Source organism: Pollachius pollachius (genome assembly GCF_949987615.1).
Source record: "Pollachius pollachius genome assembly, chromosome: 4".
NCBI classification, from domain to species: domain Eukaryota; kingdom Metazoa; phylum Chordata; class Actinopteri; order Gadiformes; family Gadidae; genus Pollachius; species Pollachius pollachius.
The window spans coordinates 33,126,873-33,154,632 of NC_136937.1; the positions used below are offsets into that span (position 1 = coordinate 33,126,873).

The window sequence follows — 27,760 nt, forward strand, 5'->3', positions numbered from 1 at the left end:
AGAGAGCCAGCAGGCCGGTCCAGATACACTCCTACTCTGGTGGAGCCAGCGGGGGGGAGAGGGATGGCTGTCTCTCTACCGTTGTGCCAGGCAGAGTAACGACCATCATCACAATCAAGACCCCAGGACTTGTTGTTCTCTCCAAGCCTGCAGTCACCACCCAGTCCTCTCCTTGTGATTCCTCTGTATGTCACTCCTATATGAACACGTCCTTCCCACTCTACCTCCCAGTAACAGCGGCCAGTCAGAGCCTCTCTACCCAACACCTGGTACCAGTAGTCAAATCTCTCTGGGTGATCCGGATACGACTGGTCCACTCCAACCCGCGTCACCTTCCTGTTGTCCTCAGACAGAGAGAGGTCTCTGTAGGCCGTGTTGGGGTCCAGTGTGAGTTCACAGGCATCTGAGGGAGAACCAGACATGATGAGCTGCTGTTCCGCTCTTCATCATCATCATCATCATCATCATCATCATAATCACTAGTGCTGTTGTCTTGCATTATTCTTCTTCCTGTTTCACGTTCATCTACTCTACAAACATTAATTTAGAAAGTCTAAATAATATCAGAGCTACTATAGTTATAGGACTTGTTTGCTATAGCTTTAGAAATGGTACTGCATATTGTTTATAAGATAATTTTAGTTAAACCTAAATGCAAATCCCATGTGTGTGTGAGTGGCTGTCCCAGTCAAAACATTGAAGCCTAAAAAGATGTATAAACTGAATCTACTCCCACAAAAATCTAAGCTATAGTCAACATCATTTTCAAGATATTAGACTTTGAAAGGTTCCAATACACATCCATTGTAATCCACCTGTGTAAACCACAGACTGAACCAGCTGAGCTCACATACAGGCTGGAAACTAACCGTTGGTACCATAGAGCTGGTTCATACACATTATACACAGACATGTACACATACATACACACACTTACTGTACACAAACATACCAGACATACATGAACACAGGAAAACAGCTATATTTAACAATTATTCGTGTAGTATATACTAAAGCAGTTATACACCTCAGGCTCCGTGAATAGTGGGGAATAGCGAACGAATCAAATTGCGCCATCGCATAGGAGGTTCATGTGTAGCATACACTAAATACCTATTAGGGATGGGCGTGAGGAATCGATTACTCGAGTACTCCTCGTTACCAATGAACTCGGTTGGTGGACAGGCAAACTCGAGTTTGCATATACACACACAGACAAGTTTTCTGAAGTAAATGTATCAATGTTCTGTGTGGCGCCGCTGGCGCGTGCCGTGTGCACAAAGGAAATTAAATGTATCAAATTTTTTGGTGGCGCGCATCGTGCCTAGAGATGGATTTATTGATTCGTTTCCACGAACCAGTTCGCGTCATTCAGTTCGCCAAGAGGAGTCGTTCGCGAATCGTTCGTTCGTTCGTTCAGTCGAGTTTCCGGTAGCGGTGAATCGAATCATACACGGTTCTCTGAGTCAGTCAGACTCAGCCCCTCGTTCGTTAGTTCGTTCGTTCGTTCAGTCGAGTTTCCGGTTCAGTCGAGTTTCCGGTAGAATCATGGAATGAACGGCTCAGACTCAGCGCCTCCCTCATTCTCATTCTCATACGTCAACATTACAACTTTAACCAAACGCAGCGGGAAGGGGGGTGTAGTTGATTATTGGATGTTTGACATATCAGCAAAATAATAGGCTTGATTTAGCAATGATGGTGGGTGTCCCGGGTGTTTTAGGCTCCCATAAACAGAACCCTGTGCAGCCAAAGACTAAATCTAGCTGCCAAAATGAACACTGCCTTCAAAACGAGAGCTGGTTAATTGTGAAAAATGCATTAAACTGTCATCAGACAACGCAGTTATACGCTATTGTAATGACCTCGCCGGTGACAAACCAGGTCACTGAAACCCGTAACCAACGGCAAAAAGCCACACTAACAACAACCGGTTACCTGGGCAACCCCCCAACCCGGTCCCTTCAACGTGCAAGCCCCCACCCTCCTGTTCTCCCAAGGCCCTCCCCCAGCTGACCTGATGATTCGCCCCCCACACTGATTGACAAGAAGAACATCCAATCCATGCACAGAGAACAACTGGCATAACGGACAACGAAATACAATGCAACACATAACACACAAACTCTTTAAATGTCCCAGGGTCGCTACACTATAGACTCTAGAGTTTCTGGTATAAAGGCTGGGACGAATATCAAATGATAAATATGTACACTTTATGTTGAAAGTATACTGTCGCGATTTCCATGGAAGCGAATTGCGCGGTGAGTAGTCTTCACAACGAGAGCTGGTAGGTTGTGAAAAATGTGGTATAAAGGCTGGGACGAATTTCGAATTATAAATATGTACAATGCATCCTTTAAATACGTCCATGCAACAGATGGCCAATGTCAATAATAGATAGCTCACTGACTAAGCCCATTTGTTTTTTCCCCATTAAACCTGTTGATTTCTGTCTCTCATTGACTAAAATTCAACGAGAGCGTCCTAGACTCAGTCCTAGAACAGCATACGAACGAACTGTCAGCGAGTCAGCGACTAGTGGGTCTGGGAGGAGTCGAGTCTGAGAACGAACGAGGCAAACGAGACGAACGAGGTGAACGAGAGAGAGGAACCAGTTCAGTTCGTTCGTCTTAACGATTCGTTCATTCGAACTGATTCGTTCGCGAACGAGTCAACACTAGCCGTGCCGTGTGCACAACGCCAGCATTCAAAGGTTAAGAGATGGCGGTTAGAACAAAGCTCAGCGGAGTATTGAAATACTTTACAGAAATAGGAGATCATAAGGTGAAATGTAAAATATGCCAAGCGTAAATGAGCTACCAGAGTACTACAAGTACTATGCGGCAACATATGCTCCTGAAACACAACGGTGAGTTCGGGAAAGCAGACCTGCAGCAACCAAGTGTGTCGGCTATTTTCGCCGCCGCAAGACGCAGCTGTAATCCCGGCCGTGGAGAGAAGATCACAACGCTGAGTATTTTTTTAGTTCATTTGCTGCCGTTTTATTTGCAGCTTTAAATTATTTACAATGGTTAGGCTACTTGTTTCGTTTTTATCCTTTAAACTGGTACAGGCCTTTGTTCGAAGTGATTTAAATTGTGAGACGCATATTTATTTTTGTAAGGAAAATGTGTTTCGAACGTTTGCCAAAATAAATAATGAATACTCTGATAACTCTGACTGTTTTGATTGAGAATAAGCATTACATGGTTGGTTGGTAATATTGCCGTTCATCATTAGACCTATTCCTGCTGCAGATGCGTTGCATTCGAAAAATAGATTCGATTAAACGAGTACTCAATTGATCCTCGAGGAATTCATTCAATCACTTGAGTTTGATATTTACTACTCGTGCCCATCCCTAATACCTATACACAAGTTCACATGTGAATGACCGGACGTCACCTCCTGCTGGGTGGATGGACTTTCCATCTCAATAGTAAGTGTGTGTTGTGATCAATCAAACAGACACTTACACTTCTTTAGAGCTGGTTTCAGCCTCCACGCTCCACCGTGCTCCACACTGGGGGGTAAACGAAGTGAGAGCAGCATGTTGAAACATTCACCTTCATCATCTGTTGTCTCATCACTTTCTACACAACATGAGTTACACACAAGCTTCATCTAGCAGCAGCTTGAATCCTCGTAGGAGATTTTGTCCCTGAGTGGTGAGCTGTCCTCTCCATACCTGAGAGTGTCCAGTCTCCAGCGTGGATCCTCCAGTCCAGCAGAGAGCAGCGCAGCTCCAGAGTCTCCTGGGTGATTGTAGCTCAGGTCCAGCTCTCTCAGATGGGAGGGGTTGGAGCTCAGAGCTGAGGCCAGAGAAGCACAGCCTTCCTGTGTGACCAGGCAGCCAGACAATCTGCACACACACACACACACACACACACACACACACAAGCACACACGCACGCACGCACACACGCACGCACACACACACACGTGAGAATTATTACTTTTCTGGAGGTAAATTTGTTCCATGTCCTCTGATATGGAAGTTGTGGTTTGACCTGTTTGACCATTGAGTGAAACTGACCTGAGAGTTTCCAGTGTACAGTGTGGACTCCCCAGTCCAGCAGAGAGCAGCTTCACTCCTGAATCCTGCAGATCATTGGTACTCAGGTCCAGCTCTCTCAGACTAGAGGAGTCTGAGCTGAGAACTGAGGCCAGAGCTTCACAGCATCTCTCTGACAGCTGACAGCCTTTCAAACTTCACACACAACAAACAGAACACGTGAGAAACTGTGATTATTGTTGTATTTGAAATTTGTTATTAGACATGTGTTATTAGTTTAACTAAATGTTAATACAGTAGATCTTAAGAATAATCTATTATTCTACTTTACGAAACAACCTTAATTTCCAGCTTCCAGATTATGAATAGAATAGGAATATAATAAAACAAACACCTTATACCATCATTAACAAACTGAAACCAAGGATCAATCAGAAAACTTACACTGGTGTGTACTTTGTGCAAAGTTTCATTTAAATGTCACCACAGCACTAGTGTATTCAAGAGCATGTAAAGAAATGCACTATTCAGGATGACACAGAAGAAACAGAGAAGAAAATAAATCCTAATTGGAGTATATTATCCAATCAGCAGCCGGTTATTATCAGTAGGTATTTGATTGAGGAGGAGGAGGAGGATGAAGAGTTAGTTGGTGATGAAAGAGATGTTGCGTCGCTGGTGGTAAAAACAGAAACAGACCCCTTATCAGTGCTTATGTTAATTTGTAAAGTGGGAGGTCCCAGAGCGCAGAGGGGGGGGTGGATCCAGTGACTCAAAACGGGGGTTGATAACGGAATACACTGCCTACGTAGCTTCTCTGACTAAACCTAAACAACGCTGTGTGTACATCAGGGCATATTTATTTTAATTACAGAACATTTTACACTTTACTGCATGGGTGGGGAATGTGAAAAAAAAAGAATACATGGCAACAATCGTCTTCACAAGCATCAATCATCCATCAGACTATTAAATGAACCAGGATCCATGGATTGCTGCGTGCGCGCCACGGTGCACTGGCTACGACATGCACACTGCCGTGCACGGACAGTAATGTGCACGCCGCGGTGTACGGACCCGGACCGCAAGGTGCGCGCCTCAGCTTGAACTTTGGGTTAAACTGCGTTCCTTTGACGTTGTGGATTAGAAAATAATCCATTATTTTACCGTTAATATCAATCTAAATTAATGCACTGTCAAATATGGATCTTGTTAAAACTCAAACGTGAGATTTTACTCGGGCACAGCAGATCAATACTGGTCCTCTGATGTGGAAATTGTGGTGGAACTGTTTGACCATTGAGTGAAACTGACCTGAGAGTTTCCAGTTTACAGTGTGGACTCCCCAGTCCAGCAGAGAGCAGCTTCACTCCTGAATCCTGCAGATCATTGGTACTCAGGTCCAGCTCTCTCAGACTACAGGAGTTGGAGCTGAGAACTGAGGCCAGAGCTTCACAGCATCTCTCTGACAGATGACAGCCATTCAGGCTGCACACACAATAAACAGAACACGTTAAAGTAACTTAGATCTTTTACTTTTAACATAATGAAGGACTTGTGTTGAAAATCTTTAATTAGAGATGTTTTATTAATTTAACTAATATAGACATTAGATCCTTTTGTTTATTCAATATTGGAGTTTTTTGTAGTGTTTGAGACGTGTATAGTATATTAATTTGACTTTTTATTGTAGTATTTTTTGTATTTTATTGTAATACATGTTATAGTTCATCTACAGAGATGTTTTGTTTATTAGGGTTACAACCAGCGGCGGTTACAAGGGGGGGGGCTAGCGGGGGCTTGAGCTCCCCCTGAAAAAGGCAAGCCCCCCCCCTCCCAAAACCCCAAGTTATTTTGTTATGACAAATATTTAATTTAATTTAAAAACATGTTTTTAATAATAATGTGGCGAGAAGAACAGGAGAAGAAGAACAGCCTATGTTATAAATTTCAGCAACTCTCGTGGCCCATTATCCACACGACCCTGAGAGACTTTATGTAAACACACACACCTGAAACACACACCCTATCGCCCACAACCACGACTGCCTCGGTGCCGCCGACCCTCCCTGGATCCGTTAAGGCATGTGGTGACGCCAACCATGATCGCCACAATAATATTATAATAATATATATTTTTATATATCATTATATGAAGACATCGAACTGACTTATATGCAACAAAGCCGAACTAAGAAATCATATTTTTCATTTGTGTAAGTGATGATGGCCGTTGCTGCTTGTTGTGTGATTTGAATGGTTGATTCGTATCATAGTGTAGTGTGTAGTAATATTTTTTGCGTCAAAATATGTCAGCCTCTGCTGTAAACAATCTAGCCCCCCGTAGCTCCCTCAATCATAATTACTTGGTGCCGCTGCTGGTTACAACTAATAAGTAAATGTTTAAATATCACTTAGCTGGGCGATCTCTACAAAGGATTAAATAATCTCCTCCTTTGTCTCTTCCCTCTCTCTCCTTTTTCCCGCTCACTCGTGACTCTCACCCTTCCCCGAAATGACCCGGACATCTCTGTATCAACGCATCCTAATGGTTAAACCCAAACAGTGTCCATATAACCAAACGTGGTGAACAAGGTTAAAATGTTTTAAAGTAATGGGTTACCTTTATTAATAATAAACGTATATTTATGAATCTATCCGTATCAATACTTATTCATACATATAGCTACATATTTAAATACAGCTGTATTTAACTATTATTAAATAATATATTTTTTTTTTTCCTTATTTCTTAATTCATAATAAATAGAGCTTTTGAGTTTGACTTTTCAACCTTGTTACACAATATAACGTTGTGTATATTGAGATACATGTTATAAGATAACCTCGAAAGATGTTTTCTATGTTATCGTAACTTTTATATTCTACTATAAGGTATATTGTGTTGTGTGTATTGTGATACATGTTATTAGTGAACCTACAGAGACGTTTTGGAGGCTTTGACCACTGGCAGCAGCCTCTGAAGACCATTCTCTGAAGAATCGTATTTCTTCAGGTCAATCACGTCCAGCTCTTCTTCTGATGACAGTAGGATGAAGACCAGAGCTGACCACTGAGCAGGAGAGAGATACTCTGTGCAGAGACTTCCTGATGTCAGGGACTGTTGGATCTCCTCCACTAGAGAACGGTCGTTCAGCTCATTCAGACAGTGGAACAGATTGATGCTTCTCTCTGGAGAGAGATCTCCACTAATCTTTTTCTTGATGTATGACACGGTTTCCTTGTTGGTCTGTGAGCTACTTCTTCTCTGTCCCAGCAGACCTCCTAGGACAATCTGATTGGTCTCCAGAGAGAGGCCCAGAAGGAAGCGGAGGAACAAGTCCAGGTGTCCGTTCTCACTCTGTAAGGCCTTGTCCACGGCACTCTGGTAGAGGAGCAGTTCATCGAAGGTTGGTTGTTCATCTGAGAGCCAATTGACCCCAGTGTCGATGAAGGACATAAAGACATAAAGTGCAGCCAGAAACTCCTGGAGGCTCAGATGGACAAAGGAGAATACCTTGTCCTGGTACAGCCCACACTCCTCTTTAAAGATCTGGGTGAACACACCTGAGTACACTGAGGCTGCCCTGATATTGATGCCACACTCTGCCAGGTCTGCCTCGTAGAAGATCAGGTCGCCATTCTCCAGCTGGTTAAAAGCCAGTTTTCCCAGAGAAACAATGATCTCCCTGCTCTCTGGACTCCAGTGTCGATCTGTTTCAGCTCTCCCATGATACTTCCTGTCCCCCTGTATGGACTGAACCCTCAGAAAGTGGCTGTACATCTGAGTCAGGGTCTTGGGCGTCTCTTCTCCTATCTGGGATTTTTTGAAGAAGTCCTCCAGAACTGTAGCAGTGATCCAACAGAAGACTGGGATGTGACACATGATGTGGAGGCTTCGTGATTGCTTGACGTGGGAGATGATTGTGTTGGCCAGCATCTCCTCTCTGAATCTCTTCCTGAAGTACTCCTCCTTCTGTGGGTCGGTGAACCCCCTCACCTCTGTTACCATGTCAACACACTCAGCAGGGATCTGATCGGCTGCCGCAGGGCGTGTGGTTATCCAGATGCGAGCGGAGGGAAGCAGGTCGCCCCTGATGAGGTTTGTCAGCAGCACGTCCACCGAGGTGGACTTTGTGACATCAGTCCAGATCGGGTTTCTCTGGAAGTCCAGAGAAAGTCGACACTCATCCAGACCATCTAAGATGAAGACAACTTGGAACAGGTCATATCTGTAGATTCTTGCTTTTTTGGTTTCAATAAAGAAGTGTTGAAGAAGTTCCACCAAGCTAAACTCTTTCCCTTGCAGTAAATTCAGCTCTCTGAAAGTGAGGAGAAACGTGAAGTGTATGTCGTGGTTAGCTTTGCCTTCAGCCCAGTCCAGAGTGAACTTGTGTGTTAAGATGGTTTTACCAATGCCTGCCACTCCAGTTGTCATTATTGTCCTGATTGGTTTATCTTGTCCAGGTAACAGGTTAAAGATGTCCTCACATTTGATTGCTGTTTCTTCCTTGGCTGGATTCCTGGAAGCTGTTTCAATCAGTCTGACCTCATGTTCCTTGTTGACCTCTCCACTGCCTCTCTCTGTGATGAAGATCTCTGTGTAGAAGTCATTCAGACCTATTGGCTGTCCTGCTTTAGCGATTCCCTCAAACACACACCTGAACTTCTTCTGCAAATTAGACTTTATTTTATGTTGGCACTCGAGAGCAGCAGATCCTAAATGAGAAAAAAACAGAAGACATCAGTTAGTGGATGGTGATCAGTGGAAACAGAGGAAACAGATCAATATTTCCTTTTAATTATAAACTTCAGGATATTTAGTGACTTCATCACTTGTGGTTGGAGAAGCTGGTCTTGTCAAGGACTGTATGTAACAGATTCAAAATCTTTTCCACAGCAATATGATTGGTCTAATGGGAGCAATAATGATAGTGAATCAGTTGAAAGTGACTTACTATGCTGATATAACAAGATAGTGTTTCATTTATTCTGAGTTATTCTGCTGTTGGTATGATGTACAATGTTTAAAGGTGTCATTGCATCGTTTTTTATTAATTTTGCGCTGGTCACTAGTGGCAATGAATCCCCTGTGAGTTGGTTTTGGTGAAAATATGCTCTGTTTCACGCTGCTCTAGTGTGGTGGAGATGGTGGACGGGGAGGAACGCCAGGATTTTCGCTCTAACTCATGAATATACATGATATGCAAATGTCTCGCCTCTGACTGGCTAACAGCAGTGTCCGTCACAGTAATACAAACAACTAAACATCCAGAGAGACTCAGAGAGAGGGAGAAGGAGAGAGAGACAGAGAGAGACACACAGAGAGATCTCTTGACCAAGAAAGAAGAGTTGAGGAAGAAATGGTTGGATTGGACAATCATTCACCGTGACAGCGGCCCAGGCACTCCCGCGACTCCGGTACTGCGGGCACCGCGGTGCCAGACCAGTAATACATATCTGGATCAAACCATTTAACCTGATACCCCCAAGATAACCCTACATATCTGGATCAAACCATTTAACCTGATACCCCCAAGATAACCCCACATATCTGGATCAAACCATTTAACCTGATACCCCCAAGATAACCCTACATATCTGGATCAAACCATTTAACCTGATACCCCCAAGATAACCCTACATATCTGGATCAAACCATTTAACCTCAAAGAGAAATGATATCTCACATATCACATTGAATTTAGAAATGCAGAAATCTCACATTATGTCATTTAGTGTGAACAGACAAATAAGAGTCTCTGTCTATGCTCTGTTTTCAAGATACGAGTCTCAGTCCTTCAAAGCAATTGGCTCCCCTGTCTTCAAAATAAGAGTCTCTTACCGCCCCACAGTGTGTCGGCCAGTTCCTCCTGGTTCATCTCCATCAGGCAGAGCTTTGTGATGTCCACCACTCCCTCTATCGCGCGCCTCCTCTGCTCCTCGTTCTTACCATCCACCTCCTCCTCTTCCCTCTGACTCTCTGAGCATTGTGGGTAATCTGGGAATAGATCCCTCCAGAGCTTCTTCATCTCCTTGTCTAGGAAAGCGTGTGCGTTCTCCTCAGCCCTCTGGAACAGAACAAACATCAAGGAGAACTTTATTCTAAACTCACTGAGGACATCAGAAGCATCTGTCCTGGATTCACGTCCCGCTGGTCTAAAGAGGGAAGCCTGGAGACTATGAGCACCACAAGAGATGCTTTCTGATGTTCATGTAGAGCTGAAGGTGGACATTTACACACCTTGATCAGCTCTGTTAGATGCTGCTGTTCAGACTGAGCACTGGTACCCTTTGACCTCTCCTGGTGACTGTAGAGAACACACACACACATACATAGGATATATTATATTTATAAATATATAGATATTGTTTTTATCTTCTGTTAACACACTTTATATCACTGCGTTTAGTAGAGCGTGTGACTCCTTGTGTCAGGGCTCACTCTATAGGTGGAGAAGGAGATGACAGTGTGTGCTACCTGTGAACAAAGGTGGAACAGCTACAAGCCAGGCAGTCATTGAGTGAAGTGTGAGAAATCAGTGTGGAGAACAGTTCATCAACTGAATCCTGAATCTACATTTGCTCTCTGCTTATTATCTCACACACACACACACACACACACACACACACACACACACGCACACACACGCACACACACACACACACAATTAATTGCATTTTTCCCGGCTTGTATTTCGCTTGTTTCAAGCTTTTAAGTCCTTAATTATCTTGATGAGATCTTATAACTTTTTACTGAGATGTTATTACTTAAGATAGAACCGTGTTCATATCAGGGAAGCCTTAATGCTCAGTTCAGATTTATTGCTCTGGTTTGGCTGTTCACGTTGCATTTTAAATGTGACCTATAAGACGAATCACGTCAAAGTCACATGAAATACAATACGACTGTTCAACCTGAGGTTGCATTGAGAGAAATCCCTCTTGCATCTGATTCAGGACCGCATATGAAAGTGGCCCAAACCAGATCAGAGCATTGAACGGACCGGATTGCATGTGATTTGTGCTTTTCACGCTGTTCTGGATGAAATCCAGAAATCCATCTGATCTGAGTCACCTTTATGCAAAACAATTTTGCAGCTCTTGCTTAAAGTGTGAGGAGGCCGATCACAGCCTTTTACCACCATAAGATCTCCCGCCTCTGCCCCCCCGATCCTCCACCGCTGAAGAAGCCCCCCTCCATGTCTGACCAGTCACTCTCTAAGTCCTCACCTCTTCTCAATAGACTGATTTCCATCTTTAAACTCAACAGGTAGACCCATAGAGCAGTCACTCTTCATGGAGACACAGCTGGGTCCAGGGGAGTCTGCTCTCTGCTGCTGGACTCTTCTAGAAAAACAAGAACCAGGATTTATGGACGTTTGATGGAGGCATTCTTTTTATAAACTCTGATGAATCCTCACCTCTTCTCCATAGGTTGATTCCCATCTTTAAACTCAACAGGTAGACCCATAGAGCTGTCACTCTTCATGGAGACACAGCTGGGTCCAGGGGAGTCTGCCCTCTGCTGCTGCTCTGGGCTTCAACACACACTCAGATGTTACTCAGACTAATGATGCAGTCATGATGTATCACTGCTTTGCTCTAAGATGGACAACAGTCACAGACAGAGAGATCCTCTTCTTACCTCTTAGCTTTCCTCTGGGGACCATGTTCCCCTGACAGAGTGGTTTTAGAGGTAGGACCCCCCTCCTCTTTCTCCTCATCCATAGTAGACTGGAGACCTGGACACAAACACAACTCCATATTGTTTCTACAGCCACTCAGTGTTTATTCTCTGCTTTTATATGAGCTGCGTATTTCCGGTCACAGGGGGCTGTTGTCTCTGTTAACTTTGGACGAGATGCAGGGTGGTCTTTCCTAGATGCAGATTCATAGACCCTTTCATTCTCAACGAGGGGAAAGATTTGGAGATGCTGCCCAGAAGTGTCTAATACACTCTTTAGAAACTATTCATCGTTCCACACAGAAGGTCTCAAAGGGCTCCAAATGTGTCTGATAAGATCAAGTTCACCGTGCGGACACATACCGACTGATCCCTGTGTTGGTTAAACCACTCTGAAGGCAGGACCATATATGGACTTCCTCTTGTGGTATGACATCACAACCAGATCTGTGATGCAGGCCCACAGAGAACAAGACCCTGCAGAAGACGATGTTTAAACACCTTCACTAACCAAGATGGCCGTCTTGCTGTTTAAATAATATAATCACATAACGCAATGCAAATATAACAACTGCTCATTCTGTCCCAAGTACCTTTAAAGTCACCCAAGGACACAAGAATACACAAGAAAAAAAAGTCATTATTAATGTCAATCTGACGCTTGACTCCAGGCTGGAAGGTTCTGGGTCCGATCCCCAATGCCCACAGTCGAACACGTAGCATCCTGTAGAGCAGAAATCTTAAAAATGTTCAACCTAATGATAAAATACAAAGTTATTCATATTTATGATCTATCAAGGATAAGAGTGGACTACAGTATCTTAGTTTACTTCCTGTTGGACCAGTTCCCCGGTCAGTTCATACTCCTCCCAGACTAACCGCGTACAGGCGGCTGATTCATTCAACTCCAGCTGTAGTAAAGTGGGACATTTTGCTGTAAGTGTACATTAATCATTTAAACAGTATTAAACTAAATGATTTGACACAGGGTCCGTTTTGAAACCCTCGAAAAGGTGCACCGCAGCACCACCTGCTGGTGAGTGGATGCCAGTGGGATTGGCTGAGCTGAAGAACACGGACCAGTCGTCACCAGTGACCTATGTGTTGAGGCGGTCACGGCAGAGTTAATTCCCCTCTCAGATATACAGAATGGCCTACACTACCGCAGAATGATGCAGGCCCACGGAGAACAAGTCCCAGTACAAGATGACGTCTAAACACCTTCACAAACAAAGATGGCCATCTTCCTGTACAATAATGTAATCATAATACCGCAGTACAAATATAACAACCGTCCATTCTGTCCTAAGTACCTTTAAAGTCACCACAGGACACTTATATGACCTCAACCTGATGCTTCACTTTACATTGACGTTATCATTATTCACTTCAACCTGACGCTTGACTCCAGGCTGGATGGTTCTGGGTTCGATCCCCAATGCCCACGGTCTAAGAAGTAGCATTCTACAGAGCAGGAATCTACAAAATTATTCAATAGCAATTTTGACGAATAGCAATGCATCCATACATTTAATAAGGTTTTTAACCATCACCCTATTAATAAGATTCAAAGTTATTCATATTTATAATCTATCACGGATCAGAGAGGACTCCAGTACCTTAGTCGTCTTCCTGCTGTGATGAAGTGAGCCACACCAAACTGTCCGACTCATAACAAGGAAATGATGAACCAACCAGTTGGACCAGTTCCCCTCCCAGTTCATACTCCTCCCAGACTAACATGCTAAGGCAGCTGTTCAAAGAATAATAACTTTAATAAAATGTGAACAATTGACAGAGAGCTGTGATGCGTAGAGGCTCAGAGAAAAACCTAGAGACACTTGATGGTTGAACCAGCATGTAGACACTCAGTCACTGAGTCAGCTGCTTCTCTACAGCGGAACCAACAGAACATAGATACCATGTTATCAATAAAGAGACGATAAACATCATGAATAGAAGCACATCAAGTAGAAAAGGCCTCCTCTGCTCTGTGTCTGCTGAACTCTTCCATGTACAATCCTCCTCCATCCTTTAAAGACATCACCACCTTGTTCATATGAACACTAGATTTGCTTCAGTGTGAACGTATGAATCAGTATAATCTATACAATAGATGGTTGATTTCTCTTTTCAGAAGAGCAGTGTACTGAGTAGAGTGTCTTCAGAGTACAATATACTCAGAGTGCAGAATACTCTAGAGCAGTGGTTCCCAACCTTTTTGACCAGTGTACCCCTTGAGCTGGTTTCCATGTTAAAAGTACCCCCTCTCTCATATGTGATTATTCGCCTAATGTGTTCTTGTATTTAACCCTTTGTCTTTATATCTTATCCAACTGCTCATTTAAATAATACCATATACAATTATTGTGAGTGAAAAAAAACAACTTTTATTCAGTTTAATGAGACACTTGCGCTTGCTTGTCTTTCAAAAGCTTTGACAGTTCTGGGGGCAGTGTGGCAACAGCCGCCACCAAGCTGCTCTCCACATTCAGTCGGTTTCTCTGCTTGGTTTTGATGTGAGTCAGGGCTGAGAAGGTCACTTCACACATGTAAGTTGATCCAAAAGGCAATAGTTAACCCCAGCTCAGAATATTCCTTTTCAACTTCACACACAAACTCAGTCAGTGACTTTTCAGCATGTGCCATCTTTGCACACGATCAAAGGACGAATCCACCAGGTTTTGCTGCAGTCTGGCAGGAAGGCTGCCGCTGCCCTCAGTCCCTCTGAAGGGGTTCCTCACCCAGTCCAGTTGCTCTGACTTTTCTTCGATGTCATGGAAGTACTGGTTGAAGTCAGTTTTGAGTTTGGAGAGATGTGTTCTCATGATTTTGAATATAGGATTTTTTTCAGCATCAGTGGTGGCAAGATGGGCTAGTGGAAAACAGCTCACATCTCCATTGTCCCATTTCTTCTCCCACAAGGTGACTTTATGTATGAATCCATTCACTTTGTCATACATGTTAAGTATGTGTGAGTCCTTGCCTTGAAGTGACAGGTTGAGTTCATTCAGCTTGAAGAAGACATCGGCAAGATATGCAAGGCGTGCAACCCAGCCTGCGTTCTCAAAAACAACCGCAAGAGGGTGCAAGTGCTCTTTCAAGAAAGCAGACACCTTGGCTCAAGTTTCAAAAGCCTCTGTAGGTTTTTGCCGCGAGACAACCAGCGGACGTCCGTGTGAAGCAGCAGCTGATCGTGCTCTGCCCCGCTGGCTTGACAAAGACTTTGAAACAATCAGTGATTCATAGGCCTGGACTGAATGTAATTAATCACCTTAACTGCGTCATCCATAACAGCACTTACCTCAGGGCTCACCCTTTTGCTTGCGAGAGCCTCCCGGTGGATAATACAGTGATTCCACTTGATTTCGGGGTTCACCATCATGACACGCCCATGCAGCCCACGCACTTTCCCTGTCATTGCAGCCGCGCCATCAGTGCAGATGTGACTGCATGACTTCCATTCCAGATTGTTATCTTTAAAAAGGCTGTCAATCAACTGAAATATTCCTTGGCCGGTTGTCTGTCCCGTCAGCTTCTTGCAAAACAGAATATGCTCATGTATGTCCGACTCTTCTTTATACCGCACAAAGGCCAAGAGCTGAGCCTCCCCACTCACATCTAACTGCAAAGCGAACTGACCTGGTCTGTTCATTTTATTGACCACCTGCTCAACAATATTAGTGGCCATATCATCGATCCGACGACAGACTGTGTTGTTTGATAATGGAACGGTTTTCAGCACATCTGCTGCTTTCTTGTCCAGCATAGTTTCAACCAAAAGTATAGCGGCAGGGAGAATCAGATCTTCGGCAATTGAATGTGTTTTTTTGGACTTAGCCACAAGTAATGACACAGCATAGGAGGCCTCCAATGCTTTGTTTGACACATTTGCTGCTTTCTTTAGTGTAGTCTGGCTTGACTTGAATTCAGACATTTTTCGTTTGAAAAAGTCTTCGTTCTTACCTACATTTCCCGCGTGTTTGGTGCTCTGGTGCCGCTGCAGATGGGCTGGTTTCATTGAATCATTTGACAGGACTTAACCGCAAAAAAAGCGCTGAGGCTGAGGTGGATCAGACGATGTACAATTAAATCCATACAAAATGTATTTCTCGTTGTGCTGCCGGTGTTTGGTAGTGGTCTCTTTATTCCTTTTTTCACTTGGCTCCCCTGTGCCCGCATCAGGGACGACGGTAGCAGTAGCGGTAGCTGGACGTTTACTGCTGCCTAGCCATGCATCCATGTTTACAGTCGGTTTGCGGCTAAAGTTAGCTAGCTTCGAGCGCAACCGCATCAAGAACGTGAACCTTTTTTTTAAAGCGCAAACGTGAACTACAGACGTCTGACGCATTGGTCTGACGTCGCCACTTTTCATATGATGTGCATTGTAGTGTTACAATCACTGAGGAAGAACTGTTGATCGCGGATGCGAAAGTAGACTTATGGGCTTATTAAAAATTCATAATATATATATAATTTTCTTTTGGATGCTGTAGGCTAATTTATAATCTTTCTGCGTACCCCCTGCAATACCCTCACGTATCCCTAGGGGTCCGCGTACCCCCGGTTGGGAATCACTGATCTATACAATAGATGGTTGATTTCTCTTTTCAGAAGTGTACTGAGTAGGGTGTCCTCAGAGTACAAGATACTAAGAGTGCAGAATACTCTAGAGTGTAGAGTATTCAGAGTACTCAGTAAGGGTTAGCATGTTGCACTGGCCAGTGATTCTATAACAGCAGGTTGATTTTCTTTATTAATTTCTCTTGAATGAGTCTCAATGGAATCTTCGTGAGTTGGATTGTTCTTGTGTTTTTTCCTTCCTCGTGTTGCACCATTTACTGGCAGATATTCAGATAAGGGCCAAGACACACACACACACACACACACACACACACACACACACACACACACACACACACACACACACACACACACACACACACACACTCACTGACACACACACACACACACACACATTCTATCTGGATGAAATATTCTCATGATTGTGTCAGGGTCACAGGGTTGTTATGGTCCCATGAGTGTGATGTCAACATCACACATGAATCCCCCCATGGCTCCTATTCATGTAGACATCGGCCTCCATGTGGGTGAGGGCGAGGGTGTTTTGATGTGTTTGTGTTTGAACTCCCTGTCATGTTGCTGTGACCTCATGTCTTCAGACGGAGCTGGATGTCTGTTCAAGTGTACTTTTTTTAATTAAAATTAGGAAACCAATATTGTTACATTTCATTAATTATTCAGAAGCAGAATCTTGCAGAATTATAATATATGGATTATAATGTCATCAACATGGATCCTTTAAACATTTGTACATGACTGCAACTGTAAAAGTTATTGCATTAAAGGTTATAAATGGTTTTGAGGAGAAAACAGACAGTGAACAGCATAGTCTATGTAGTGTCATCATTTATAATGGTTATGTTTCTATAATAGAAGGGTTATTTCCTTCCTTCACTTCTCTTCCGTGATTATCTGGTTGGGTTGGATTCTTGCTGCACCATTTACAGGCAGGTATTCAACAACACACACCTTTAGTCTTCAATCAAAACAGCACAGCTTACAACCATTGTAACGTGATGACATTCAGTATTCAGAGGGTTTAGGGTTTCAGAATCTTTATTCTTTATTTTTTTTGTTCATTGTCTTTCCCAAGAGCGCCGGTTTCTCCTCTTGTTCTGAACCAGAGGAGAAACCAGGCCGGTTTCTCCTCTTGTTCTGAACCAGAGCTCTCCAACATGACCCTCATAGCTCCACTCCTGGGGATTCAGAGCTCTGCCCTTTGACCTCTGACCCCACTGGATACGTTCCATACAGTGATGCAGTCACCTGGGACCAACACACCGGCTACGAGGTTAAAGACGCACATCAACGCCTCTTCCACCTCCAAGTTCGGCATACAGAGACTACTGACCTCCTACAGAGACTACTGACCTCCTACAGAGACTACAGACCTCCTACTGAGACTACTGACCTTCTGCAGAGACTACTGACCTCCTACAGAGACTACTGACCTCCTACAGAGACTACAGACCTTCAACAGAGACTACAGACCTTCTACAGAGACTACAGACCTTCTACAGAGACTACTGACCTCCTACAGAGACTACTGACCTCCTACAGAGACTACTGACCTCCTACAGAGACTACTGGCCTCCTACTGAGACTACTGACCTCCTACAGAGACTAATGATCTCCTGCAGAGACTACTGACCTTCTGCAGAGACTACTGACCTCCTACAGAGACTACTGACCTTCTGCAGAGACTACTGACCTCCTACAGAGACTACTGACCTCCTACAGAGACTAAAGACCATCTACAGAGACTACAGACCTTCAACAGAGACTACTGACCTCTTACAGAGACTACAGACCTTCAACAGAGACTACTGACCTCCTACAGAGACTACTGACCTCCTACAGAGACTACTGACCTTCAACAGAGACTACTGACCTCCTACAGAGACTACAGACCTTCTACAGAGACTACTGACCTTCTACAGAGACTACTGACCTCCTACAGAGACTACTGACCTCCTACAGAGACTACAGACCTTCTACAGAGACTACTGACCTTCTACAGAGACTACTGACCTCCTACAGAGACTACTGACCTCCTGCATAGACTGCAGACCTTCTGCAGACCTTGTACAGAGCCAGTACACAGAGAGCCTTCTGACCGGATGCATCACTGCCTGGCAGGGGAGCTGCACTGCCCTGAACCACAGAGCCCTGCAGAGGAGGCTGGGGTCAGCCCGGCAAGCGGGACCGCAGCCTCACGGACCAGCAGGCTATGGGACCCCAGCCTCAAGGACCAGCAGGCTACGGGACCCCCAGCCTCAAGGACCAGCAGGCTACGGGACCCCAGCCTCAAGGACCAGCAGGCCACGGGACCCCAGCCTCAAGGACCAGCAGGCTACGGGACCCCAGCCTCAAGGACCAGCAGGCTACGGACAGCTTCTTCCACCAGGCCACCAGGCTCATGAACAGTGGCCTGCTGCCTGTCTGCCTGCTGCCTGTCTGCCTGCTGCCTGTCTGCCTGCCTAAAAGTGTGATACTTTCCTTTAGGTTGACAGGATGTGTGCTGCTGGACGCGCCCAATGAGCCACGACTTTTCCTTGATTTAAGGTTGTTTCATTCTTCTTCTTTAACACACAATTTGAATATTCTTTTCTTTCCAGGATGGGAGAAAGAGGCCGGTGCGTTACCTGGCGATAGATTGGCAATAGATTCTTTTATCCATATTTTCTAGCCGCTTTGCTGCGGTCTAAAGCAGTGTGGCTGCATACCTGGGAACCCAGTTCCCCAACTAGGCACAGCTGGTATTCATTAGAAGCAGCTCTAGCTCGTTCAAATTGTGGGGCGGAGTTTGTATTACGCACCGTCCTCTCCTCCAACCAGCCGTTATTAATTCACAATCATTTAAATAATAAACCATCAACCAACAATTCAAAATGTATAAACTAAGGCAGAATTTCCAATAAATCATGTAATCACCTTTGGCTTCAACATCTACGGAAGAGCGAAGAAGGTTCTATGAGCAATTCAGACCAACCTTACGAACACACAACGTACGAAAGAGATTCATAGCAAAGAACGTTTCGGCAAACACGCGAAATGCTAAGGTAGAACTTAAAGTAGAGGTTACAAATGACGCAGCGTTAAGAAGGCTTTAAGAAGGTTTGGGGAAACCGGGCCCTGGTCTGTAGCAAACAGCAGAGGTCTGGCTCCAACGTGTGATACAACCGATTTAGTTTGTCCGGTGTAACAACTGCGGCAGTTGGTGGTCACAGCAGCAGTATTCTACAGGAGGGAGAGTGTAGAGTGATGATTACCTCAGAGTGTGGCTCCATCTGCCCCACGACGAACATCCTCCACCAGGCAGGGCCTCCATCAGCTCCTCCATCAGCTCCTCCATCAGCTCCTCCATCAGCTCCTCCATCAGCTCCTTCCTCATCTCCTTCCTCCCTTCATGGATTCCTGCTCTGGTTAGCAGCACAGTTGGATCCCCTCGGCCGGTAAACCACCCGGGGACCAACCCCTCACACCTCCTGCATATGAACTCCATTTGTAAATGAGTCTACAGAGTGACGTTTTCCATCCGTTACGGCCGTAGCAGCACTCGTAACAAACGGCTCACAGGACTCCTCCATAACCCCAGTATGGATGACGTCATGTCACAGCTTAAGCACACAGCTCAAACCTGGAGATAAAAACCTTTCTACAATAACTGGTCAGCAGACCCAAAAAGAACCTGAGGGTTTCGACCGTTCAGTCAACTAGGTGACGTTGGTGCGGTGACGGTGCGGTGCTGCAGGGCTCTGGTCTCCAGCCTCGGTCTCTGGTCCATCCTGGGCCTGCAAGCCTCAGAACCCAGCCTCTCCATCCAGCTGCTGCATGACAAAATGACAGGTTTATATATTAGTATAGACGATCAACTGATAATGACTCTTATTATTACTCCCTCTTATTGATATTACTATTATTATTTTAGCTGTTTAACCCATGCCAGGTGGAACACACACACACACACACACCCACACACACACACACACACACACACACACACACACGCGTCAAGCCAATAGCAACCCACCAGCCACGCCCGGCTCTCCCCCAGGACACCCAGAACAGAGCACAACCTTCAGGGTCTCCAGAGATGTCAATGGTGAACAACGCTCTTCAGTGGCGTCCCCCACTGGGGATGGGTTATGCAGGGGGGTCTCCACAAGGGGTCCCCGGGTGATTCAACGTCTCTGAAGTCATGTCTTTGTAGTCCAGTGGTCTCCTGAACGAGAAGCCTTCACAAAGCGTGGCGCTTTAGCCTGAGGACTCTGGGGAGGAGGTCATGGGTTCAGGAGACCCCCCAGTGGAGGGTGGAGTCTCTTGAGGACCAGGACCCTCCGTCAGCAGCAGGCTGACCAGGACTCTGCTGGACCAGGTGAAGCTCTGTGTGGACGGTGTTCACTCCAACCCCCGAGATGGAAGCCTCTCTCAGGCTGAACAGCGATGGGCGGGGCCAGCTGGACCTGGGAGACGGCTCCCTCAGATCAGAACCATCTTGGACTGGCCCCAACGAAGACCCTTTATGACCTGGAGCTGTGGCTGAGGCGTCACCATGCCTGGAGGGGAACGTTGGGGTGTGCTCCGTGGTTCTCTGGTGACACACTGAAGTTGTGTTCTAGTCGTTGAGACGAGGAGTCCTGAATGACTATGTTCTGAGAATAAATCTGCCTCGTTTCCTTCTTGGATTACTTTTTTGGCGCTTATTGCCTTACGGAAAACACGAGGACTGAAACGTCCTGCAAGAGTGGCAAATAGGTTGCCACTTCACGCAGACTCCTTCCCCCTGGTCCTGTTGGTTAGAAGGTGAACCCCACCGAGGTGGATTCACCGCCCCCTAGTGGCTCCCCATGCAATAACAGAGGACTGAAGCATGGCTTTGATAAATGGCCTCATATCTTACTATTGACTCATTAATCAGAAGCGTCCATCCTACTGACCGAGTCCAGATCAGACGGCGCTGGAGGTCTGGCGCTGAGGGGGCTGCAGCAGGGAAAAGGGTTCTTCCACGTCCACATCAATCTGAAGTGGACTGAACCGCGACATGGAGGGTACATGTGCTTCAGGGAGTCAAAGCCAAAGTTCCTTTCCCCCAATTCCTTCTCAACCATGGTTGAGATAACCCCCACTAAGAGTCTTGTTGTGGAAATACCAGAGACGTCAGAGAACCCGACGTGTTATGCGCCATAACACCAACAGCAGAACGGTTATCCAAATAACACAGAAGCTTACAACACTTGCGTTACAGTGTGTCTATTCACACACACACACACACACACACACACACACACACACACACACACACACACACACACGTGGCGCTTTCACGGTCGTAGCTCATTGTTTCATTGGCGGGCCAAATTCTCTGGGTGGGCAAAGCAGAGAAAGGGGCATCAAATCGGGGCATCAGACCTTTGTTTTTTCAAAGGCAGAGCAGGATAGCTAGTGCTCGTTTTACACCTTACGCCATTTCTAGCTACTGGGGGACCGTAGGCAGGCTAGGGGAACTCATACTAATGCTAGAAAACCTCATAAAGTGAAACTTTCATGCCATGGGACCTGTAAAAACGTTAATGTATGGATGCATTGCTATTTGTCAAAATTGCTATTGAATCATTTTGATTCCTGCTCTGTAGAATGCTACGTGTTAGAATGTGGACATTGGGGATCGAACCCAGAACCTTCCAGCCTGGAGTCAAGCGTCAGGTTGAGGTTATAATCAATGTTTCCTCTGATTTAGGATTCGTTCTTAATCACAAGTGTCCTGTGGTGACTTTAAAGGTACTTAAGATAGAATGGACGGTTGTTATATTTGTAGTGCGGTATTATGATTACATTATTGACAGGAAGACGGCCATCTTGGTTAGTGAAAGTGTTTCTGGGTCTTGTTCTCTGTGGGCCTGCATCATTCTGCAGTCGTAAAGGCCTACTGCATATCTGAGAGCATCCCTTGTATGAGAGGGAGATGACCATTAAGGTGAATTAACAATGAATCAATTGCGCCGGATGCAAGATAGGGCCCGAGCAGAGTTAAAACATATAATACACATACAGTAAAAGAGAAACTAGCTAAAGACTTTTTAATAAAGATAAATCTTGAATGGTTTCGTTTTAAAACAGCTGTAGTCTGTTGGGCCTTCAGGTGGTGAAGTCCTACAATGGTGAGGTTGAGGTTGGCGAGAGTGAGGTGAGTGGGGAAAAACCAAGTAAAAAAAAAATATATATATATGGAATGGGTGAGGAAAATATAGAGCCAATAGGAGGAAGTGGTAGGGAGGAGAATGTAAAAGAGGTGAGCACAATCAGCAAGGCACAGGGTAAACCAGCCGAGGTAGAAGTGGGCGAGAGGGAGGTCAGTGGGGAAAAACTTAGTGAAAAAATACAAAAAAGTGGGGGGAAATGGGATGGGTGAGGAAATTATATAGACAATAGGAGGAAGTGGTGGTGAGGAAAATATGAATGAGGTGAGTGAGACTAGTGAGGCACAGGGTAAACCAGCTGAATTGGGGGAAACCGTAGAAGGGGAGAGAAGAGGGCTGAACATGAGGAAGAGGAGGAGAGGATGGTGGAGGAGGAAGCAGCAGCAGCCAGGCCAAAGCCTGCAGCAAAACACAGAGGGAAGGTTAAAAACAAAAGCATTGACGCAAAGGCAAGCAGGTTGGGGAAAATTAACGGCAGTGAGTGTGCTCCTTTTAAAGTTTGTAGAGGCATCAGGTTGATTTTTGGGCCTATGTCAGAATGCTTTTCCTGGACTATAGCTCTGCCTTCAACACTATCCGCCCGGGCAAGCTGATTGGTAAACTGACGGACCTCTGTGTCCCGACTCCCACCTGTAACTGGATCCTAGACTTCCTGATTGAAAGACCACAGGTGGTGAGAGTGGGAGGGCGGGTGTCTGCTGAGCTCATAGTCAGCACAGGTTCACCACAGGGCTGCTGCCTCAGTCCCAAACTCTTCACCCTGTACACACGTGATTGTGCCTCCACACAAGATAACACCATTGTCATCAAATACGCTGATGATACCGGCACCCTGGGCCTCATCAAGGGGAGTGACGAGTCAGGCTACTGGAGTGTGATAGAGGAAATTCTTGTCTATGGAGAGGAGAATGACCTCATCCTCAACGTAGCCAAAACTAGAGAGGTAATAGCAGACTTCAGGAGGAGTCCTGCCCCCCTACAGCCTCTTACCATCCAAGGGGCTGAGGTGTAGAGGGCGGACAGCCACTGATCCCTGGGACTGCAGGTGATGTCTGACCTGAGCTGGTCTCTAAACACTGCTGCCACAGTGAAAAAAGCCCAGCAGCAGCTGTATTTTATCAGACTGCTCAGGAAATCGGGACTGAACCAGCGTCCTCTCCCCCTGGCCTACAGTGGACTTGCAGAGAGCATTCTCACTTCAGGTATCACTGTCTGGTACGGGAATACCACACAGGCAGAGAGGAGGTCACTCCAAAGGGTCATAAAGACTGCAGAAAGGATTATTGGGACCATACTTCCCTCCATGCACTCTATTTACAGTCAGCGCTGCTGGAAAAGGGCAGAGAGAATCATCAGAGACTCCCTCCACCCAGCTCACCCTCTACTCAAAAACAAACAATGCAAATACAGCCTCAGACACAGTAGAGCGGACAGTGTCATCACACGCACAACAAGATTCCTCAACAGCTTCTTCCCTGCCACAGTGAGACTGTTGGCAAAAAAATACAATGTGCAATATCCCTCACCACCCTACCCCCACTTCCTACGTGCAATAACGCAGCTACATGTGGTTATAAAGTATGGTTACACTGCTAAATAGCTAAGTACACTGCAGTGTATAATGTGCAATTTGTTCTTATCTCAGTTTCTTAATTTAATATGTATATTTTTAATCACTATTATTGTGGTGCTCTCTTCAATGCAATGCATAATGTGCAATTTGTCCTTCTCTCAATTTTTTTACATTTTTTATTATTACTATTTATTGTGCTGCTCTTTCCCTCTCTTGATCTCTCTCTCTTTGTATTAATACTATGACCTTGACTTGGGAAGCCCTGCGCAAGAATTCCTATGTATTTAGACTGTTTGGTTTATGCACGAATGGCGTAAAAAACAACAACTTTTACAATTTTTTACCTTAACCTCCCCTCAAGAAGAGGACTGCCGACCTCCAGTGGAGAATTTTACATGGCGCCATCGCCTCCAATTCTTTGATTTCTGTTCTTAATCCAGCTGTTTTGAGCACGTGTCCTTTTGTAATCTCTGTGAGACTGTTTTCCCGTTTTTAGTGCAAGAGACTCGCACAGTTTTACACTCTTTTAGCATTGGTTTTTAATTGGTTTGGTGTCAATTTCTCTGAGAATCTTTTTATCATGGGGGCTGGGTACAAAAAAGAAGAAAAAGACAAGTGGCAATTGTTAAATTATCTCCTCGGGGAAGCAAAAATGGCCATCTACATTAGTAGAAAAAACAGTGTGGAAAACAAAGAAGGACAGGATTCACGCACAGTCTGGCTCTGCAACATCAGGGCCAGGCTGTGGCTGGAGTAAATATTTGATAAGAATATTGGAGATTTGGACACTTTTAAAGTTCTCTCTCTCTCTTGGACTCATTGTCTGTCTCTCGCAGTGTCTCTCTCTGTCTTCTCCCTAGTCAGTCAGTCAGTCAGTCAGTCAGTCAGTCAGTCAGTCAGTCAGTCAGTCAGTCAGTCAGTCAGTCAGTCAGTCAGTCTGTCTGTCTGTCTGTCTGTCTGTCTGTCTGTCTGTCTGTCTGGATGAGAATGACGGCTGGTTCAACCTGTTGACCACTTATTGGTCAACGAGCAACAGGTGTGCAGCCTCTGCCAGCCCCAGAGTCCAATCAGACTGACTCTGGGGCTGGTGACGCCTGATTTCCACCGGGGACGTACGCGTCGCGGAACGGCTGCGCCGCGGAACGGCTGCGAACTCTGCCCTGCGTCAATACGGCTGGCCTTGCGAGCCAGCCGTATTCACGCGAGATCACAAGATTACGCAATAATCCTAAATGTACTCACCTTCCACTCCCAAAACTACTGCAATTAAATGCCAGGCTTTGTCCTTTCTGACATTGTCCTTATAAAAAGGATGATTTATTTCATAAATTATTTTATGTTGCTCCACTTCGACAATCATTCTCTCGTCGTCCATGTTGCCGACCCTCTGAGACCCTTTGATTGATTGACTGCTGACCCTGGTGCCACCGGTCATGACGTAATGTTGATGTGAAGTTGTAGTATTGAGTATTGTGTTTTATTTTTAAAATTGACCGGATGCTCTATGGCTTTTACTTTTTCACTTCCTGCCCGGCTCGATCTGCTCTGTTGAAATTGACGCGGTTCAGCAACGGCTCGCGTCAAAAATAGAAGTGCTGCGGAATGATAGCGCTGCGGCGCGGCGTGCCGCTCCTGGGACGCTGCTGAGACGTTCCGCAGCGCGCCCGGTGGAAATGGTTTCATTGATTAGAGTGGCAGCGATCAGCAGCGGTGACCGAGGCGCAGCCGTTCCGTGGAGCTTACGTCCCCGGTGGAAATCAGGCATGAGGCTGCTCTCTCTCTGTCTCCTCTTCCACCACTGCGCAGGCCCTCTGTATATATGATTTATTTTATACATTTATTCTATAAAGCGACCTTGAGTGTGAAAAAGGCGTTATATCAAATGAACATATTGTGGCGAGCAGCACGGGAAGGACGAGACGGGAGCCCAGGTTGAACCAATTATGCACTTCCGTGCCCCATACACCGCACGACTACGGACTGCCTTTATTAACAACAACGAACATATCAGAAACACGGGACAGCTGACCAACACACACAACACTCACAACACTAATGGTCCCGATCACACTACACATCACACAACAATGGAACAACACACAATTAATAAAGACCCCAAACCCGTTAACCCCACTTAACCTAACAGAATAAATTAACAAACCCCTTTTGTCAACTGACAACCCCAATTCCCAGAATCCCCGCGGCTCCGGAACACGACGCCCACACCCGTGAAAATATTATTACTATAATTATATTGGAAATAACTTTGTGGTTTTATATATAATATCTGATTGATATATTATTATTCTTGAGGCCTAATTTACTGATAAAATGAGAATTATTATTGGCTGAACACACGAGAACACACTGAGTTGTTTATTACCATAATGCTTCATTAACAAATACATTCGAAAAATACAAGGACTAAAACAATAGAAGCAGCAGACATTACAAACAGTGTTTGCCCTATATGAATCCAGCAGCGGCGCACCGCCACTGCTGAATTGTAAGCGCCACTGCAAAAAAGAATGGCCTAAATAATTGCAAAAATGTAAATAAAATAATAATAATTTCTGCCACCAAAAACTGCGACCAAAATGTGTGATTGTGCGACTGAATTTTATATTTGTACACATTAAACGGGGAAGGGGCGCGTCAACGATTCCGGAATCTAGCAGGCCGATGAGTGTGAGGAGGATAGGGGATGGCCACTGTTAGTGGCTAATGTGTGGAGGGGGAGAGTTCTAGAGATTAAATATCCAGCTCGCGAAAACGTCTATGTGAGAAGGAGAAGGATTTCACAACCTGCTACGTGTGTTTGAACAATTTGCAAAAAATGTACTCGTTCTTCCGACCTGCGGCTGGTGTGCCAGAGTCCTGCACGGGTCTTATTTTGCAAACCCGTACCTGTAATACTTAAAACGGCATCCGACCCGTGTTCCGACAGCAAATTACATTCTGCACCCGACCAGACCCGCTATAAATTGATACTGATGCCCGACCCGCACCCGAAGGAAAATTAGACACATTAGATGGAACACCGAGGAATTACACAATGTGGTGTTTGGCCTGGTGCTTTAGATTGCTGTGCAAAAAAAGCACATCATCCACTGTTGACGGTTTCAGTTGACTCCTCCGCTCCTGAATAACATATCCAGCACCGGAGTAGTCAATCGCAAAACCCGCGTCCCCGCGGGTACCCGAACCCTGTAAGGACTTCATGTGCCATGAACAGCTTATCACACGGGAGGCGTTAGTCACACCTGCTGCATTCTCAATGGAGAAGCAAGCGGGCAAAGAGGAGGCGCGGACGTGGAAACACTTGGTTTGGATGGGAATCACAATAAAATATGACACTGAATTTGAAATCCATCATCTAAATATTTACTAGTAACACAGGGGAAAAAAATAGAAAATCACATTGGCATGTTGATTTAAGGTGTGTGCCCCTAAAATGTATGGTTGTGCCCCTAAAATTTTCAGTTAGGGGCCACAGTGCTCCTAGTGAAGAAAGTTAGTCTGGAGCCCTGAAGTTCAAGGCACATTTGCACAATGATTTGGTCTCAGCAGATACCTTGACTCTGTTGGTTATTATGTCATATTTGGAAGCTCATACTGTACATTTTTTCCAAAGAAATCTCAACAGAAGTCATCATTTAAAGGGTTATTTTTCAAAATTTTCTTACGGGGGGGCATAC

At 45.2% G+C, this 27,760-nt stretch overlaps 1 protein-coding gene across 28 annotated transcripts in view; it reads right to left on the reverse strand.

Moving 5' to 3' along the window:
- LOC307074315 (uncharacterized protein) overlaps nt 1-27,760 on the reverse strand; it is a 143,305-nt gene that overhangs the window by 73,405 nt on the left and 42,140 nt on the right. For 16 of the 28 annotated variants that reach the window (XM_079734363.1, XM_079734364.1, XM_079734360.1 and 13 more), the window contains one exon: nt 11,252-11,365. In XM_079734363.1, coding sequence (XP_079590489.1) covers nt 11,252-11,365 — 114 coding nt within the window. Of the gene's footprint in view, nt 1-4,039; nt 4,214-5,332; nt 5,507-6,960; nt 8,738-9,863; nt 10,090-10,262; nt 10,330-10,412; nt 10,500-11,251; nt 11,369-11,442; nt 11,560-11,666; nt 13,355-27,760 lie in introns of those variants that run through there. The other 12 variants (XM_079734346.1, XM_079734345.1, XM_079734355.1 and 9 more) reach the window with 12 other exon arrangements.